We start from the raw sequence: 18,788 nt of genomic DNA on the forward strand, positions 1-18,788 counted from the left end.
CACACAGTTTTTACTAAGCTTATATCAACTCACTCTATCGGTGACTGGTAAATAGTACAACTACTATAAGTCTGGGTATAAGCCAATTTCTGCTTCCAGGCTACTTACACCATGGTGCAATTAAGTTGTTTTTATTTCTTTTTACAAAGCTTATATCAACTCTGTCTGGTGAAAGTTTGAACACTTTGTAACTCCCATACCCAAAACTTTGCACAATTATTCATTGTTAATGACAACATGCCGATCAATCAGAAAATTAATATACAGAAGACTCCACCCTGACTGACAGAGTCATTTGATATAAGCTTTGTAATGTATAAAAAAAAGGCCACTCTCTGATGGAAATATAACAACAAATGAAAAGATAATTGATGATACAACGAATGTTGCATACATGTTAAATGGAGTTGTCTAACCGTAGTTCCATGGCACAGAACAACTATATTCAATTCACCATTTTGATTCTTTACAAATCTGGTACGTAGACTAGTCACCCTAGACTTTTTTTTTTACAACAATCAGTATAATAATCAATCAATCTTAAGCTCATCAAAATGATATTGGTCTATATCCAGAAACTCATAAGGATGAGTGATTTGTAAATAAAAATAAAACAAACATTGACCACCCTTTAGATGCCAGAAAAGAAATGTTTATTTTTTGTTAACTTAAAAAAAAAAGTCTTAACATGTAGTGGACATTGAGACATCAGAAGCGCCAACTTTAAACATAATAGCGATTCCGCAGACTGACGTCGATAGCAGATGGATCTGAATTAGCAAACCTCCAACCATAACCTAAGGGAGGAATGCAAAAGCCACGGTCTAACCAAACGCTCTCCAGCCTCCCTCCCCCCCCCCCCATCTCAAACTCTGATCCTCACCCCCCAGCCCACCATTAAAAACATCACACACCGTTAAGTAGCCTCTAAATGATCATTTAACCTCGCATATGTTCACGCTAAGTATGATTTAATGACGCCAATTAAGCCTATTTTTATAGAAGAGAACAATGCGTCTGATTCATCATTCAGGTGTAATCTAGTTCTGACGTTAAAAAAACGTGTTGGTCCTGTGTGTGTAGAATGCTTTAAACGCAATCAGCTACCAAGAAAGTTATACACAACTTCATTTTTTTTTTCGGTAATCGAAAAAAAGTCTCATGTTACACGTGTAGATCATCTATAGATCCTTTTCATTTGTTTTAAGCTTGTATTTTGTGGAGCATAGAACCAACATCTGTTGATAGATCCATACGTCTCAATAGTACCTAAGATGAGCTCTGATTGGTTGTAGGACAGGAAGGACTAGACCTCCCAGAATGCCCTGGCGAGAAACTCAACTCCCATAGACTAGGCTACACGTTTAGAGACACTGCAGATAGATCTCGGAACTGCGGACACTCTTGCACGATACGCGCCACTGTTTCTGCTGACTCTCGGCAACGGGCATCAAAATTTGACCGGAACCGAGCAAAGTAAGCACTAATAGGCCAGTACTCCGTTCTACACTGCGCAATTATCTTTTGTTCCGACCTTTTTAGCCTCCAGCAGGCGTTACGGAGTGTGTGTGTGTGTTTCTATGGTGATGGTGGGAAGAGGTCAGCCATGCAGTGTGAATGATGCAAGATAAGTGTTATGTCGTCAGGAGTCTTGGGTAGGACAGACGACTCCAGAACGCAAGACTGAAAAGACGTGTTTTTATAGTGAGTTAGATTTTGCTCAGAATACTATTTTATATTAGTACTAAAGTCTACAACATTTATTTCATTTTATCTCAAGTTGAGTTTTTTCTACATTGTAAAAAAAAGTAATATTTAGTTTTGTTCACCAGCAGTTTGGTGCTACAAGTCAACGACCATTCACAACACAGGATGAAGCCTTACATAACTTAAGGCGGATCGAACCAAGCCCATTACTTCTGTTTCTCCTTTCACCTGAGCAGGAATAAGCTCTCTTCTTTATCATCTAAACTATTCTAAACAGTCCGCCCATATCCAGCGATAAATAGGCCTATTGCGCAGCTGCGCAGGCAGGGCAGAGTTACAACAATATTTTGAGGCTATTTATGTGTGCAGAAAATGTTTTGTGTATATGTTTGTAGGCGAAGCGTTAATTCCATGTGTAGAAAATATAGGCCCTGTGTGTAGATTTGTTTAGGCCATTGGTGTGTGTGTGTGTTGTTGATGGTCCATTTTGTTGATGAGTATATATGTTAATGGTGCATGCGAGTCCATATGACACAACAACAGAATGAATAAAGAATATACTTAATAACGCAGGCTGATAACTTCAAAAAATTTAATGAACAATAAAAAGGGCACAGTCCTCTGTCGTCGCTAGCCTAGCCGTCGTCCTCTAAGGCGTATTGTCCGTTACTCTTCTAGTTCGTAATCACACTCCTTTATTATTCGTCACATCACTATGGAAAAACCCGATTAACCACAACTTCTACGCATCTTGTGTCATTACAGTGTGTCAGAGGGTGTAGGAGGTAATACCAATCTAATCATCATATTCAACAATTGTCCAATAAGAGTTTCAAAATGAGTTATTGAAATCCAGGTTTCCAAATTTAATATTTTATGATCAGAAATTGTGTAGGGGCGGTGGATGAGTGGTTAAGATCCTTCCTGGCTTCCGAACCTGGGATCCTGGATTTGAATCTCGGTGAAGACTGGGAATTTGAATTCCGGGATTTTTAGGGCACCCCTGAGTCCACCCAACTCTAATAAGTACCTTACTTTAGTTGAGGGAAGTAAAGGCGGTTGGTCGTTGTGCTGGCCACATAACACCCTGCTCGTTAACCGTTGGCCAAAGAAACAGATGAGCTTAACACCATCTGCCCTATAGATCGCAAAGTCTGAAAGGGAAACTATATCTTCTTTTCTTATATAATACAGACGTTACTTCAAAAAAGAAGATGATTACGTCCTACGCGTCATGCATCTATGCACCAATTGTAAGACAGACACTTTTCCTTATGGATATTAAAGATTATTATTATTATTATTATAGAGACGAACAAGTATAAATCTCTTGCGCTGCCAGGGTCAAGTTTCGTTAAAGGGAAACAAAATTCATCGTAGTCCGTTTATCAGTGTCCACTGAGGAATTTTCTGGTGATGTGGCAGGTCTGAACACACCTAGGAATGTTAAGGGCCTTGAAACTTGAATGTATCTGTGAGGTCAATTGTTATTATCCCCTCGGTTGATATAACTATGGGGTATATTGTTGTTTTAGATTATTATTATTATTATGCACGGGTCATATTTGCGTGTGCTAGTAGCACTGTCCCTTGTCCACTGACAGCCGTTGACCTGAGTCATGTGTGCCAATCCGCCACTGGAGTTACATCAATATTGATGTTATTAAATACAATTCTAACATTATTATTTTTTTTAATTCAATAAAACAAAAATATTATGGTCCACTCCCAAAAACGTTTGCTCATCACTGATCTAAGATAAGATAATTTTTATTGATCCAATCAAATGGAAATTCAGTTTGACTACAATTGACAACCTCGGCGTAACTACTGTACAATAACAAGGCTGCCTGGTCGTGCGGTTTGCGCGCTGGACTGTCGTTTGGATTTATCGATGGTCCTGGGTTCAAACCCTGCCCGATCCCATCCCCCGTCGTCCTGCTGGAGGTTTGGACTAGGAAGCAAACTATCTTCAACTCTGAAGGAACATCCGAAACATGTAAAACATTTTACAAACAAAACAATATAGATGAAAAATCTAGACTAACAAACTAACAACAATAAATCTGTGCGATTAGAAATATTTTTACCAATGGACCTCATGCACCAATCGTAAACAAACAACATTTAGCCACGTGGTTCTCTATCTCTTCTCTACAAAATACGCAATCCATAAAGGCCGTCACGTGATACATTTTTTTTCCCATTGTTTTATCAATATATCACGTGGCAAAATGTTGTTTGTTTACGATTGGTGAATGAGGTCCATTGTTTTGGTTGAGCTCTATTTCATGCTTGTATTTTTTCTCCATGCCCTCTGACCCCAACACCTGTTTGCACCAGTTGCGAAAAGAGGGGGAGGGGAGGAAAGAAAGAAAAGGGAGGGGGGGGGGGTATCTGCGCGAATATGAAGATAGAAGGATTTGCAGTTATCTATTGTTAATTTCAAACGTTAAAGCGGCGACCTGTTTCTGTCTACATAGTATAAAGGGGACTAATTCAACTTATACCACCACACCAGTCAAGTATAATTTCTTCCCCTCGTTCGATACCAAACAAAAGAATTAATTACCAACAGTTAATTAGCTAATTGTTGTTTTTTTTTTTAATATTGATTCTTGTGTTGTCAGGTAAAAGAAATAATTGTGCAGAATTTCAGCGTGATCCGAGATTGGGTGTGGAAGAAATAACGTGTACAAAACTTTTTGCCAGACTAACAGAGTGAGTTGATATAGGCTTTGTAAACAAACAAATAAAGCAAACAAACAAACAAAACATTGATAAGCTAAGACTACATTGACAGTCTCGGTAAACACGAAGATTTCAAAGTACTTGTCCGATACAGTGGTCAATTTTAATTTTCTTCTTTCACTTTGTTTTCAAACAAAATAAAAAAATATTTTTTGGAAGATAGGATTACTGGCAGATCCAGGGCTTACGTAGGCTAGATATATGTGTCAGTGCGCCAGAGATAGATTTACGGCAGTACAATCGACCCAAGTTATATCCTAAAAGGGCCTCCTCAATTCAGAAATATATAATGTTGAAATAAGATTCTCTTCATAAATATAAGAAAATAACAGAAAGAGATCTACAAGTACTCTATTTCTTTTTACACAAATATGACGTTCTCTTATATTTATTCATACTATAAAGTGACTTTCGGTGCAATATAAAAGCTTGAGAGGGAAGGGTAGGGGCCTACTCCGCAAAGATCATGCCCAAGTCTGGTTTTTTTTTGGGGGGGATATTTTTAAGGAAAGAGTCAATTTAAACAAAAATTAATAGCTGAAAACTTTGAAATTATATATATCTTTGACACGTCTGGAGAGAGAATCGTTTCCGTTTTGCAACTTCTCATGTTGGGAGTCTGTAATCCCTAGATGGCACAGCTTTGTAGCATTTGTTATTCACGGTCCCTATTTCAATTTTAAGATCTCCAACGAAGACATTTCTAACCCACAAGTAGATCTCAAAAATAGAGAGGGGTTATTATTATTTTTTAAAATGAGTTTCGTTTCATCTTAGAGCAAGAGAGAGTGACATCGTATGTCGCGGAACATTTATAAGTGACATTGTGTGTCGCAGAACATTTATAAGTGACATCGTGTGTCGCGGAACATTTATAAGTGACATCGTGTGTCGCGGAGCATTTATAAGTGACCTCGTGCGTCACGGAACATTTATAAGTGACATCGTGTGTCGCGGAACATTTATAAGTTACATCGTGTGTCGCGGAACATTTATAAGTGGCATCGTGTGTCGCGGAACATTTATAAGTGACATCGTGTGTCGCGGAACATTTATAAGTGGCATCGTGTGTCGCGGAACATTTATAAGTGACATCGTGTGTCGCGGAACATTTATAAGTGACGTCGTGTGTCGCGGAACATTTATAAGTGACGTCGTGTGTCGCGGAACATTTATAAGTGACGTGTGTCGCGGAACATTTATAAGTGACATCGTGTGTCGCGGAACATTTATAGAAGGCACGTTCTCAAAATAAACCGAGCACAGAGCACATTAAAAAGGGGGGAGATAAGTGAGACCTACTTTCTTTTTGTCACGTCTGTTTAATGCAAGGGAGACAAGGAAGAGTGACAGTTAAATTTGATCGATCCGGACCTGAGTTTAAACCTATATAAAAACTTATATACAAGAAAAAGGTGCACGATGGTCACATTGCACACTGTGAGAAATAGCCACGTGGCTTACAATTTGTTCAGTAAGAGGCCCCACCAGATGGCGCGTTGTCTGCTATGTACTGCGCATGCTCAAGGTCGTGCTCGTTAGTTTAGATTATTTTAGCAAATGATTAAAGTACACAATTTAGGCCATGGGCAGATTCGTAGTTATTTTTTTTTAACTAGAGTTATCTGTTCAGTTGTGTGTGTGTGTGTTTGTGTGTAATCGTTTTTTCCCCTAAGTTCTTGACACATTCCATGTGTAATTTATATCAGCACTTTCTTTCTTCAATCAAAACGCACACATATGTTACACCGAGTTACACGTCTTGGTTTACACCCAGCAACAGGTCGTAGACCTAACGGTTTCGGTATTAACATATTTTAGGCTATCGCCTTTAGTAAGGGCAGAGTAGTATAGGCCTACATTAAGCTATAACTATAGACATAAATAAATATAGACTGGCCGATAATAGAGTTTTATGAAACGAAAATTTGTGACTTGCATTTCTGTGTACTTTATTTATGTCTAGGAGTTTTGTTTAATCTCTAAGACTGAAGATCATACAATTTTTCAATTTTTCAGAATTCGGAAATCCGAATACAATAGATATACATGTTTTCAAGTTACATGAAGTTATTTCCTTTTTCCCAGTCTATATTTATATATGTCTATGGCTATAACTTAGAAAAAAAGCAAGCAATAGAAACAAAATTACTTTAAAAAAAAAAACCTTAGCTTATCTAAGGGAAGAACCGCTAATTACTGCCATTTATCTGAAAATGACAGGGTTTAGCTCCATTTCTGCTTAAAAAATAATAATTAATTAGTACTAATTGATTAACTAATTGTTTTTTTTTATTAATTTGTATATTATTATTATTATTATGTTAGAAATGAACGGGTAGTCATTCTCTGGCGCTGCCAGGGTCGAGTTTCGCTAAAGAGAAACAAAATTCATCGTAGTCCCTTTAACAGTTTCCACTGAGGAATTTTCTGGTGATGTGGCAGGTCTGCAGCAGTACCGCCCTCTGACAGGCAACGAAGATGTTCCTAGGAATGTTAAGGGCCTTGAAGGTGTCTGTGAGGTCAGTTGTTATTATCCCCTCGGTTATATAACAATGGGGTATATTGTTATTTTGGACAATTTCCATAGACGCTTAATCTCCAAGCCTAGGTTCCCATATTATTATTATTATCATTATTATTATAAATAATAATCTTTATCGTCCGAAAGGAAATTTGTCTTACAATTTGAACATTATACCAAATAAAACATTATAATTATAAAAACCTAAATGTACATTCACACAAGACACACTCATAATTTACTTGTGAAAAGTTTATATTAGATTGTTTCTATTTAATGATTTGATTGCCAGGGGAACAAAAGAGTGCTTGTGTCTGTTTGTCTTTGCTATCGGTGTCTTGTATCTCTTTTGTGATGGTAAAACCACAAAATCCTGACCCAAAGGGTGATTCTTTATTTCTAGAATCTTTTTAGCTTTTCTATGGATGTTTGTCTCAAACAGCTGCCCAAATGGGGTTTGTTTATGTTTACAATATGGGTAGATATCTCCATTCAAATGTAACAGACAAACCAGTTTTCGAAATGTTTTCTATTGCCACTGACGAGTTTACCGATATATCTGATTCCGCTCAAAATCTTTGTGTTTTTTCGCGGTAAAAACAACAGTTTTGAAATCAGAGAAGTTAGTAGCTATGAGGAGCATGCATGGGACCACCAAAGTCCTGCCAAAGAAGTTTCAACCATCACAGAGGATCCTTGTCTTGTGGGAGTAACTACTAACTACTGATGGTGCAAAAAGTATGGTTGACAGCAAGAGTTATCATCAAAGTTGTCGACTCAAAATGAACCAAGCCTCTGTGGCTTCGTCGAATTATTCACCAACAAGATCTCTGTGACAAGGTGTTTAGTATGGACCATGTGATGATGATTTTGTTCACATTGAACAAAGTTCGTCGTGTCGAAAAATCATCTGCAACCAGTATGTCAAGTGCCCAGACAGAGCTGCAACTGGAACTCATTGACTTACAAAGCAAAACATCCCTTCTTGACAAATTTTAAGCGATTCAGATCATGGAGAGCTGCAACTGGAACTGATTGACTTACAAAGCTAAACATCCCTTCTTGACAAAGTTTAAGCGATTCAGATCATGGAGAGCTGCAACTGGAACTGATTGACTTACAAAGCTAAACATCCCTTCTTGACAAATTTTAAGCGATTCAGATCATGGAGAGCTGCAACTGGAACTGATTGACTTACAAAGCTAAACATCCCTTCTTGACAAATTTTAAGCGATTCAGATCATGGAGAGCTGCAACTGGAACTGATTGACTTACAAAGCTAAACATCCCTTCTTGACAAAGTTTAAGCGATTCAGATCATGGAGAGCTGCAACTGGAACTGATTGACTTACAAAACTAAACATCCCTTCTTGACAAAGTTTAAGCGATTCAGATCATGGAGAGCTGCAACTGGAACTGATTGACTTACAAAGCTAAACATCCCTTCTTGACAAATTTTAAGCGAGTCAGATCATGGAGAGCTGCAACTGGAACTGATTGACTTACAAAGCTAAACATCCCTTCTTGACAAAGTTTAAGCGATTCAGATCATGGAGAGCTGCAACTGGAACTGATTGACTTACAAAGCAAAACATCCCTTCTTGACAAAGTTTAAGCGATTCAGATCATGGAGAGCTGCAACTGGAACTGATTGACTTACAAAGCAAAACATCCCTTCTTGACAAATTTCAAGCGATTCAGATCATGGAGAGCTGCAACTGGAACTGATTGACTTACAAAGCTAAACATCCCTTCTTGACAAATTTTAAGCGATTCAGATCATGGAGAGCTGCAACTGGAACTGATTGACTTACAAAGCAAAACATCCCTTCTTGACAAATTTCAAGCGATTCAGATCGTGGATTTCTACTCTTGCTTCCAGAAACATTTCTAAATCTCCGAAAACAAACGTTAACGATGATCACAGTAATTACTTATTCATGGAGAACAAAACCTTTTCAATGATGAATCCGGCAATACACATATTACGTAATCGTCTCAGGGGATGAACTCTATAGAGCGCTAGATTCAGAGCTCCAACTCGGCGTCTCATCTACGCAGGCGGATATTTACAAGTTGGTTATGGAATAACTTTCATGAATCAATGTAAGTACTAGATTCACTGGTTTCTAATAAAATGTGTTTATTGTCTATTTCCTGTACTTTTTTTTTACAGTTTTGTGGGTGTGACCCGCGATACGACTGTGGGAAATTAGAATGACCCACCGACCGAATAAGGTTGAGAATCACTGATATAGAGAATGCGTACAGTTATTGATACATTATTAAAATTAACATAAAGATTTTGATGAAAGGTAGGCTTTTAATTGGAGGTCCATCGTACGATATATAATTTATGGGCCGGAGTGTATAGGAATGCCTGGGACGATTTTGATACCCAGTCCGACCCTGCTTTCAATTAGTCAATTAATTATTAGTAATTAGTTAATTTAGTTCAATATCGATCAAGGGAAATAAACCTTATTGCATTGATAGAAATAGTTATACGTACATTTGTTTCCCTTATACAAACTTTTTTTTTTAAGTCTGTCGGACTTAAACTGCTGCGAGAGTTTTTTTTTTTGGATTTTTTACCCAAGTATACCCAGACCAATACCCATTCTGATGGTCCTAGTGTAAGAGTGTCTGAAAGTATTTAATTCTCACCTACAGTCTACTTTGAGCGAGGCTACACCTGTTCTGTGGGACAAAACAAAGTGTACTTAGAGCGTCCTGATAAGAAAAATGCTTGTCCAGAAACTCGTTCAGCATTGAGAAAGATTTTGATAATTTGGAAGATAAGATATTAATAAGAATGCCAAATGCCCATTCCACATCCCCATACAACCAATAATGAAATATTCGTTTCTCGACTGTCTTCAGTGGTGGACCAAGGGTGTTGTATAAGCTTTTCTATAGGTAATAATGAAGTATTTCTTTTGTTATTCAGTAATGGTACAAAGGGCAGTAACTATTGAATTCCTTTGTTTTGTTTTTTTTAAATTATGTATATATTACCAGTAATCTGTATTATTACCTGACTTAACTCTTTCTCTCCTAATTGACGATACCAGCGTTGATTCCACCAGACTGTGGTAAATAATTACGGAGAGAAAGAGTTAATAAGAAAAAAGTTTAGATTTTCTCTGAACATGTATAATCTTCACATGTTTTAATTTCTGAATGATTTTAACTTAGCATTTGCATTATCAATAAACTACATCCAGTATTGTCTTAGTGCACTTTGTTGTAGGCCTTTGTATTCACCTTCACATGTTCTATAGTCTGTTGGACTGTTTGGGCACCACACATGATCTGTCAATTCTCCTCCATTCTTCTTAGCCTTTCGCTAGGATTAGAGTCTTTTTCCTTGGCTGGCCTGTCCATTCCTCTGTCTTTCTCCAGGATTAGAGTCTCCATCATTGCCAGGCCAGACCATTCCTCTGTCTTTCTCCAGGATTAGAGTCTCCATCATTGCCAGGCCAGTCCATTCCTCTGTCTTTCTGTAGGATTAGAGTCTCCATCATTGCCAGGCCAGTCCATTCCTCTGTCTTTCTCCAGGATTAGAGTCTCCATCATTGCCAGGCCAGTCCATTCCTCTGTCTTTCTGTAGGATTAGAGTCTCCATCATTGCCAGGCCAGTCCATCCAAATCACCCTGGGTGTGTTTGAAATGTTTTACTGTACACAAGAAATTGAACACTGAATCTGACAAGTAGGATAAATGATGGAACATGCAAATAATATGACTAGCTAAAAGGTGGACTCTTAATACTTAATGTAAACCATATAAATATGATTTTATTAAAAATGTTTATATAATTTACTAATTTGCCCTTATATATATAATATATATATATATATATATATATATATATATATATATATATATATACACAAGTATATAAATAAAAGTTCAAAACGTATTAAAATTGATGCAAAACAAGAAATCCAGTTTTCAATACACAAATTTGTGCCATGCTAGATTCATCATTTATACTCAAGTTGTAAATAGTAGGATAAAGAACATACATTCAAAACTTAACAACAGACAAAAACAATATTAGGTGATTTATATTAATTAATGTATTGTAACAGTTCACCAATGAATAGTAAAAATAAATATCATTTTACATCAATGAATTTGTTATGCATTTTATTTATAATGCTGTGTATGTACAACCTTCACTCATTGATATATTTAAACTAAACACAAACCGGGTTATGGCATGATTCGTGTTTAGTTCTAAGGAAGATTTGAAATCAGAACTCTTCAATCAACGGAAGCATAAGAAATTGAGATGAAAAAATAAGGTAACAAATTTGAAATGCATCGAATCAGAAAATGGACTAAGTTGAAAGATCTCATTTCATGTGCACTATCAGCACTTTCAGAAAGCTCTGGAGAAGAAAAAGATGTCAGCAGAGGTCAAAGTACTTATCAAATTATGGGAAAACACTGTATCACAGACCATGGGCCATAGTTTTGGGCATCACTGTTATAGAATTAAAGTTTAAGGCCGTGGTTTCTCAAAAACATGATAAATGAGAAAATTTTGTTACAGGATAAAAGAATTTTTAGAAAAAAAAATCAGAAAGATATTTATGTGTTTTTATTGGCAAGCATTGCCCCATTGAGAAGTGCCACTAAAAATTTAACAGAAAAATGTATGTTGACCAAAAATTAAAAATGTTAATTACTGGTGTTAAACATATTAAATTTAATTCATAAAACATTTAATTGAATAGACTCTTTAAATTTATTTAAAGTTATATAATTTCAATTAGAACTACTTCTAAATAAAAACATTGGATGGAGCTTACAAACTGCAAATACATAAAGACAATGTAATAAAGTCATTGTCATTAATCATCTTTCCATCAAACCTGTACATTGACAAGACAATGAAATTATCAAGTAAAAAAAATAAATAAATAAGCGCCTCAAGTTTAAACCATGTTGTAGACTACGTAGACTAAATATTTTAAACCAGCATGCAGGATACCTAATCTATTCATATGAGTGTCTTGACTTTTTTGTTTTTAAGAAATAGAAATAGCACATTGTGGCCACCTGTTTACTGACCTAGATATATCATTATGACAACACTCCCCCCTTCCCACCAATCCTGATATAATAATTACGAATTAACGACAAAGTTTTGATTCCTTCATATCATATCTCCAGTCATAATGAATCCAATATATTAGTATATAAATGTATGTCACATGCATCATACTGACAATCAAACTAATTAAAATACATGTAGTATGATGCAAATAGTATAGTCTAAAAGAACTTTATGGCTAATACACTTGTTTGTCTTGTTCAAAAAGTGTGTTCATTTAATACTCTCCTTTTCATCTGACTGTACTGACAATCAAACTAATTAAAATACATGTAGTATGATGCAAATAGCATAGTCTAAAAGAACTTTATGGCTAATACACTTGTTTGTCTTGTTCAAAAAGTGTGTTCATTTAATACTCTCCTTTTCATCTGACTGTACTGACAATCAAACTAATTAAAATACATGTAGTATGATGCAAATAGCATAGTCTAAAAGAACTTTATAGCTAATACACTTGTTTGTCTTGTTCAAAAAGTGTGTTCATTTAATACTCTCCTTTTCTTGTTATTAAAATGGTGGTAGCTAAGTATAGCTGAAAATGTTGAACAGGATAGTTTATGGGACTGTTTCTGGAGCCAATTTAAAACCAAAAGAACAAGTGGCCAATATTTTGTCTTGTAATGGCCCTATAGCTATAGAAATGCATGATCCTAACCATTTTATATATAGCCAAGATGAAAAGCTCAACAATGCAATGACAGTTAAAAAAAATTAGAGGAATACTGCAAACCAAGAAATAATGAAGTATAAGATACATTTTACCCTATCACTAATCATCATCAATGATCACAAACCCTTGGACAATATCAGGTGAAAGCCTCATAGCCAAGATCCTAGAAAACTTCAAAACTTAATAATGTGGAGCCAAGGATATGATTTTACTTCCTGGAAATGGGTTAATTACTACAGGAACACTTTCAAAAGCATGCACTCAAATTGAGTAGATGCAAAAAAGTGGAAAATAATATTCACCTATTTCAGGTGTCTGACTTATCTGATGGCTTACTAGAGAGAGAATATAAAATAAATCAGTGAAAGATTATACCCTACTGAAACAGATAAGAACAATCACAAATGGGTGGCCCCAACAGTCAGAACAGATTGACAATGACCTGAAAGTACTTTGGATGATGACAGTATGATAAGACAAGCTAGAAATGTGATTTTTTTGGCCAGGAGGTGACAATCAATCAAAAAACCTAAAAACCAAGAACTTAGTTTAAAACCTAATAATGTACAGCTAAGGATATGACAGTATGATAAGACAAGCTAGAAAGGTGATTTTTTTGGCCAGGAATGTCAGGTGACAATCAAACAAAAAAAAACACTAAAAACCAAGAACTTAGTTTAAAACCTAATAGTGTGGAGCTAAGGATATGACTTTTTTTTGTGCAAATGTTTATAGAAACAATAAAATCTTCTAAAATAAGAGGTATAAAAAATCATGCTGAGCCCACTACAAATGGAACAGAAAAATGATATCGACAAAGTCAGTTTAAAGCTTTGTGTGTTCACTGTTACATTAGTTAAATTTTTCATTTTCTTTGATAAAGAAGATGCTATGTTATTAGCTCCTTTTAAAAATTTATTTTTGGAGTTATCTCCTCTAATGTTTTATTTGTTTTGTTTTGGTTCAGTCCTACAATGGCAGCAGCTAAAATTTAGAAGCCAACTATTTAACCCTTGTTTGTCTTATTCTAAAAGTGTATTTATCTTCTCTTGTTACTAACAATATTTAAAACACAAACTTTAAAATCAGCAAAACAAATGACAAAACTACAGCAGCATCTTCACATCATTGTGTATTATTAACATTATTTTGATTATCCAGCTCTTTTAGCTCTTCTTCTGTAAATATTTGAGCCATTTTCAATTTGATTGAGATCTGTCCCCTGCGTGAAAGCTTTTTATAAAAATCTGCATAGCCTAGAAACAGACAATCCACTCTATCATAGTATTTTTCATGACTAACATAATTCATCGCTTTATCAATTTTGGATGCTGATGACGACGATGTGTCTGAGTCATTGGAGAGTCTCCTTTTTTTGTGTTTCGGCACGTGAGGAGTGGTTGACTGTGGCTTTTCCTGCTGAGCGGTTGCTTGAGGGCGTTCATACTGTGTTGTGATGACAGGCTTTATGTCTGATATGCTTAGCAGTTCTGTGGTATCTTCGCTTGCAGGCGATGAGGAAAAAGACTCATTTGTGGTGATTAAAAATGGCTCTGACAAACTTTGCTTTACATCTGACTGTCTGTTCCCAAACCTTTCACCAACATTAGAAAATGTGCCATTGCTAGCACCACTCAATGAAACATAGGGGCGTAGGAACTCCATTTGATGTGAAAAAATCCATTTGTTTGGGGATTTAAATGACTGCCCAGTCTGCTGTATTTTCATCTCTCGGATAAAATAGTCTTTAAGATTTTTCCACTTCCTTTGGACTTCAGCCCCTGGTAAGAAAAAAAAAATCACATTATGTTAACAAAATTATGATTCGTTAAAGACAGAGAAGTTTTATGAACTGTGGAATGATAAATTAACAATTCAGGCCATATATTCTATATTTTAAACCCCTCACACCATGCTCCCATCATCATCTTTAATTAGTGTTTGAGTCATGGGAATGAGAGGTTCAAATCCTCAATTGAAAGTTCTGATGGACAAGCTTTACTAAACACTGCCCCCCCCCCCTTTTTTTTTAGCATGTCATGAGAACATACAAAAGAAATACATTGATTTATGTGATGATGTAAAAATACAAGTTTAAAGTCTAAATCTATTTAATTATAAAATGAAAAGAAAAATTAATAGTTTCTGAAAATATTTCTATGTTGAAAAACATTAGATTGGTATTTGATCTCACTACTTAGTTGTATAAAAAATTCCCCTTTCAGACCTTGTGGTCTATAGGGCAGATGATGTAAAGGTCATCTGTTTCTATAGACTAGGGGTTAACAAGGGTGTCATGTGTCCAGCACAATGACTAACCACCTTTACTTTTCCCCAACTAATGTCAGGTACCGATTAGAGCTGGGTGGACTCAGAGGCACCCGCAGATCCCGAAATAAAACATCCCAGGCTGCAAACCCAGTTCGGAAGCCAAGCGCTTTAACTCTCCGCCACTGCTGAAAGTAAAAAATGTTTGAACTAATCAAGGCACCTCTCAATGGACTCTTGATTTCATTCTATGATATTTAAATATTCATACCATAGTTTAGCATTATCCAAGACAATTATTTTTAGTTTGAGTTTTTAGTTATTTGAGATGGCCATGTCCTTGTCATGTGATTGACACAAAACACCTTTCAACATTTGTAGTTTTCTTTTGGTAGCAATGCAAATGGTACCTCACCATTCAACATTTGTGCATAAAGTAAAAAGAAAAAAAAAAAAAACTGAACAAACTAAAATTTATCTGTGTAGATAATTCTGTTTAAAGTGGACAGATTTTTATTTTTTGAGCAACATCTTAAAAAGTGTTTGTTTTGCTCAGAAAGTAAGGCTGTTTTTAAGGAATAAAACAGCTATGTCTGCATCTTTGGTTTGGGTCTCAAAGAGAAGATTTACTTTAAGGAAATTAGGAATGTGATGAAAATATATGTAAACCAAGAAGAGACAAAAAAAAAAGGTCTGAAAGGGCATGTCATGACTGTTTGCATAAAATAGTGCTGCTAAAAGTGGGGTAAGAAAGGTGTTATTTATATAAATGAAAGAAAGAATGCAGAATATCATCTTTTTCACTCAACATCACCAAATTACAAGGAAATATCCTGAGGGCTAATTTCACATTATAAAAATATGTATGCAGACATAGCCTTCATCGAAAGAAACCACCCCAAAAAACTGCAATATTCTGCAAGCAGGAGGGATCTTCAACTAAATATGTCTTTTCCCAAATGAATGATTCACATTCTAGGGATTATAATTAATAATTTCAATGAACGATTTGTGGATTTTCATAATAAAAAAATGAAAGTCTCTTTGTAGATTCCTTAATTTTGAGAGTAAACAAACATAAAACTGGCAAAACTAGTCACACATAATGTATCACATATATGAACTAATCAATTCAGTGCTTTGACCTGCGGTCGTGAAGTATTTCCGATGACACTGTAAAACAGCTTCAAGCATGTAACTATTATCAGTGCTATTGTAATAATATTATCATTGTTGATTGTTGGATACAAACTTTTTCTAATAAATAAAAGTGACTCCCAAACTTGTCCTTATGGAACACTTCACACATTCTGAGTATTTTGCGGAATACTTTGCTTAATTTTTTTTTTAAGAGATTAATTCTTGTGGTGGCCTACTAGTTAATAATTGTTCCACAGTAGGTCATGGAACAGTTAGACTTATTCAGGTCTCACAAAACACAGTATACCCAAAACAGTAGGGTACTAGAGTAGTCTAGTCACTGCAGTGTAACTCATACTAACTCAACTCTTGAGTCTCAAGTCACTGTGACTGTCCAGTGTCACTTTGAGTAGTGTGAGTCTGTGAGTGACTGTAATAATAATAAACTCAATAAAAACTGTGTCCCCTGTCCATTTGAGTGCCTTGTGTTCTTTATTTGTTAAGTCACATTTAAAATTAACTAAGTTAAGACTAAGTTTAAAGTTACTAAACTAAGTAACTAAGACTAAGTGACTCTAGTCTAAGTCTAAGTCCTAGTTTAATTTAAGACTTAAAGTTAAGTGAGCTTACTGAAACGGGTCTAAAAACTTACCAGTAGTATCACCAATCATTCCTCCTATCGAAGCATAGATCTTGTTTTTTATTTTTTTGTTTTTGTAGTCTGGATGTTCGGGATTGTATATAACTGGGTATTTTTGTATCAGTTCAATTATCTTTTCTTTTTTACTATAATAGGCAGCCATTGTAACAAACAAGAGACAACTAAAAAATGATAATAAAAAAAAACGAAACTAATGCTAGATCAAATATCTATCTATCTATATATATATAGGTCTGTGTTGTTGTTGGCCTCGTAGAGCGACTATGAGTATGGTTCATCTCGAACACTTTTTCATGTGACTGTGGATCCCTATTTTGGAGAGACACTCCCATCCACAAATATCGCAGATTAAGGTGGCTTTCACTTTGGTGGTAGAGGAGCCGAAGGAACCGGATCGGGCGTAGGCGGCATAATATCTACTATTACCTTCGTATGGCACGCTTTTCTTCCAGAGATGAGGCCCATGCTTTTTCACTGTCCATAGCTTTCTTGGTCACCGTCTCTCTACATCTAGTGGCGGTCTAGGGCTATGACCTCCCAATATCTAGAGAATTCTAGAACATAGACACAGAAATGTGATCTAGATCTACATCTATCTATATCATAGAGCTGTAGGTCCTATGTGGAATCAGAAAGACACAAAGATAAAGGCACATTCCTCGTTCCATATGCTAGGACAAATTTGTACAATTTCTCCTACTTCCCTAGTGCTATTAGAGCATGCAATGGGTTGCCTGAGCTAGCCAGGAAAACCATGCAGTGGCTTGGCAGAATTTAGGTCATTGGTTAATATGCATGACTAAATGCATGATGCGTAGGACGTTCATCTTCTTTTTTAGAAGTAACGTCTGTATAATAGGCCGATAAGATAAGATCGTCGAAGACAAGCCTTATTATTATATCTGGATCGTAAGAGTGCCTATAAAAAACATAGTCCCGAACCGCACCATGTGGAAAGAAATGTTGACTATGTACAGGGAAAAGTCAATCTTATAATGACAAACGTGGCTAACAAACGCCATCTTGCCTAATTTGCATGCGGAAGGGAATTTAACGTCCCTCCAGAATAGTGCCAAAAAGTCACACGAAAAAGTGCCTTAAGAGATGAACCATTGTCTTTCTAACGACTGAAAGAGGCAAATGGATATGTAGGGTCCCGCAAAAAAAAAAAAAACAGGACATCATCTCTTCCTATTTTGAGATCGTGTCCTCCGCCCGGCAGGCATTGGCCCAACGAGTGAAAATGTCTGGCATTTACTCCTTTTTTTTTTTTTTTTAACTGATTAGGGATGGCAGACTGGTTGTACCGTGTACGGTATGGCTTCCTACTCATATGGCATGGCTGCCTTGTATTCATCTGCTAAGGTTGTCTGGCCATGTGCTATGGCTGCCCGGTTGTGTGTTATATGGCTGTCTGGTCGTGTAATATGCTCTCATGACTATCGCCACGATGGTCCCGGATTCCAACCCTACCAACTATCCTGCTGAAGCTTTAGGCTAGGATGTAATAATCTTCTTTTGTGAAGGGGCATTTAGAACACGTAATAAGCATTCAATATATCCTTTGCATTCCAGCTTCAGACTGCTTGTGAATGGGTCAGTGGATCGTCATTGTCATTGGCAAACAGTAGGCCTAGGTACTTTCTATCTTCTAATTTTATGAAATACAGACGCTACTTTAAAAAAAAGATGATTACGTTCTACGTGTCTTTCTAGGTCAATCTAGTCATGCATGATTGGTTTGCCTGGCTGAAAAAAAATGTAACATGCTATTTGTAAATATTAGATATAGACTATATCTAGAAGCTAGGAGGCGAGCAAGTATTTATTTTTAAAAATTAAAACGTTTAACTAAAGTAAAAAGTCGAAATCATGAAAAGATTAAAAAAAAAAAAAAGAGTGGCTTCCCCTGATAAACAATAATTTATTTAGTCTA

General features: G+C 36.0%; 1 protein-coding gene across 1 annotated transcript; it reads right to left on the minus strand.

The window, feature by feature from the left end:
* Nucleotides 1-11,044: 11,044 nt before the first annotated feature.
* Nucleotides 11,045-17,015, minus strand: LOC106052046 (uncharacterized). Its single transcript, XM_056021915.1, has 2 exons — nt 16,844-17,015; nt 11,045-14,564 (listed from the first exon to the last, which is right to left on the minus strand). The coding sequence occupies exons 1-2, from the start codon at nt 16,992-16,994 to the stop codon at nt 13,909-13,911; spliced, it is 807 nt and encodes a 268-aa protein (XP_055877890.1). The 5' UTR covers nt 16,995-17,015; the 3' UTR covers nt 11,045-13,908.
* Nucleotides 17,016-18,788: the final 1,773 nt, after the last annotated feature.

This window comes from Biomphalaria glabrata, chromosome 2 (assembly GCF_947242115.1).
Source record: "Biomphalaria glabrata chromosome 2, xgBioGlab47.1, whole genome shotgun sequence".
Classification (NCBI taxonomy): Eukaryota; Metazoa; Mollusca; class Gastropoda; family Planorbidae; genus Biomphalaria; species Biomphalaria glabrata.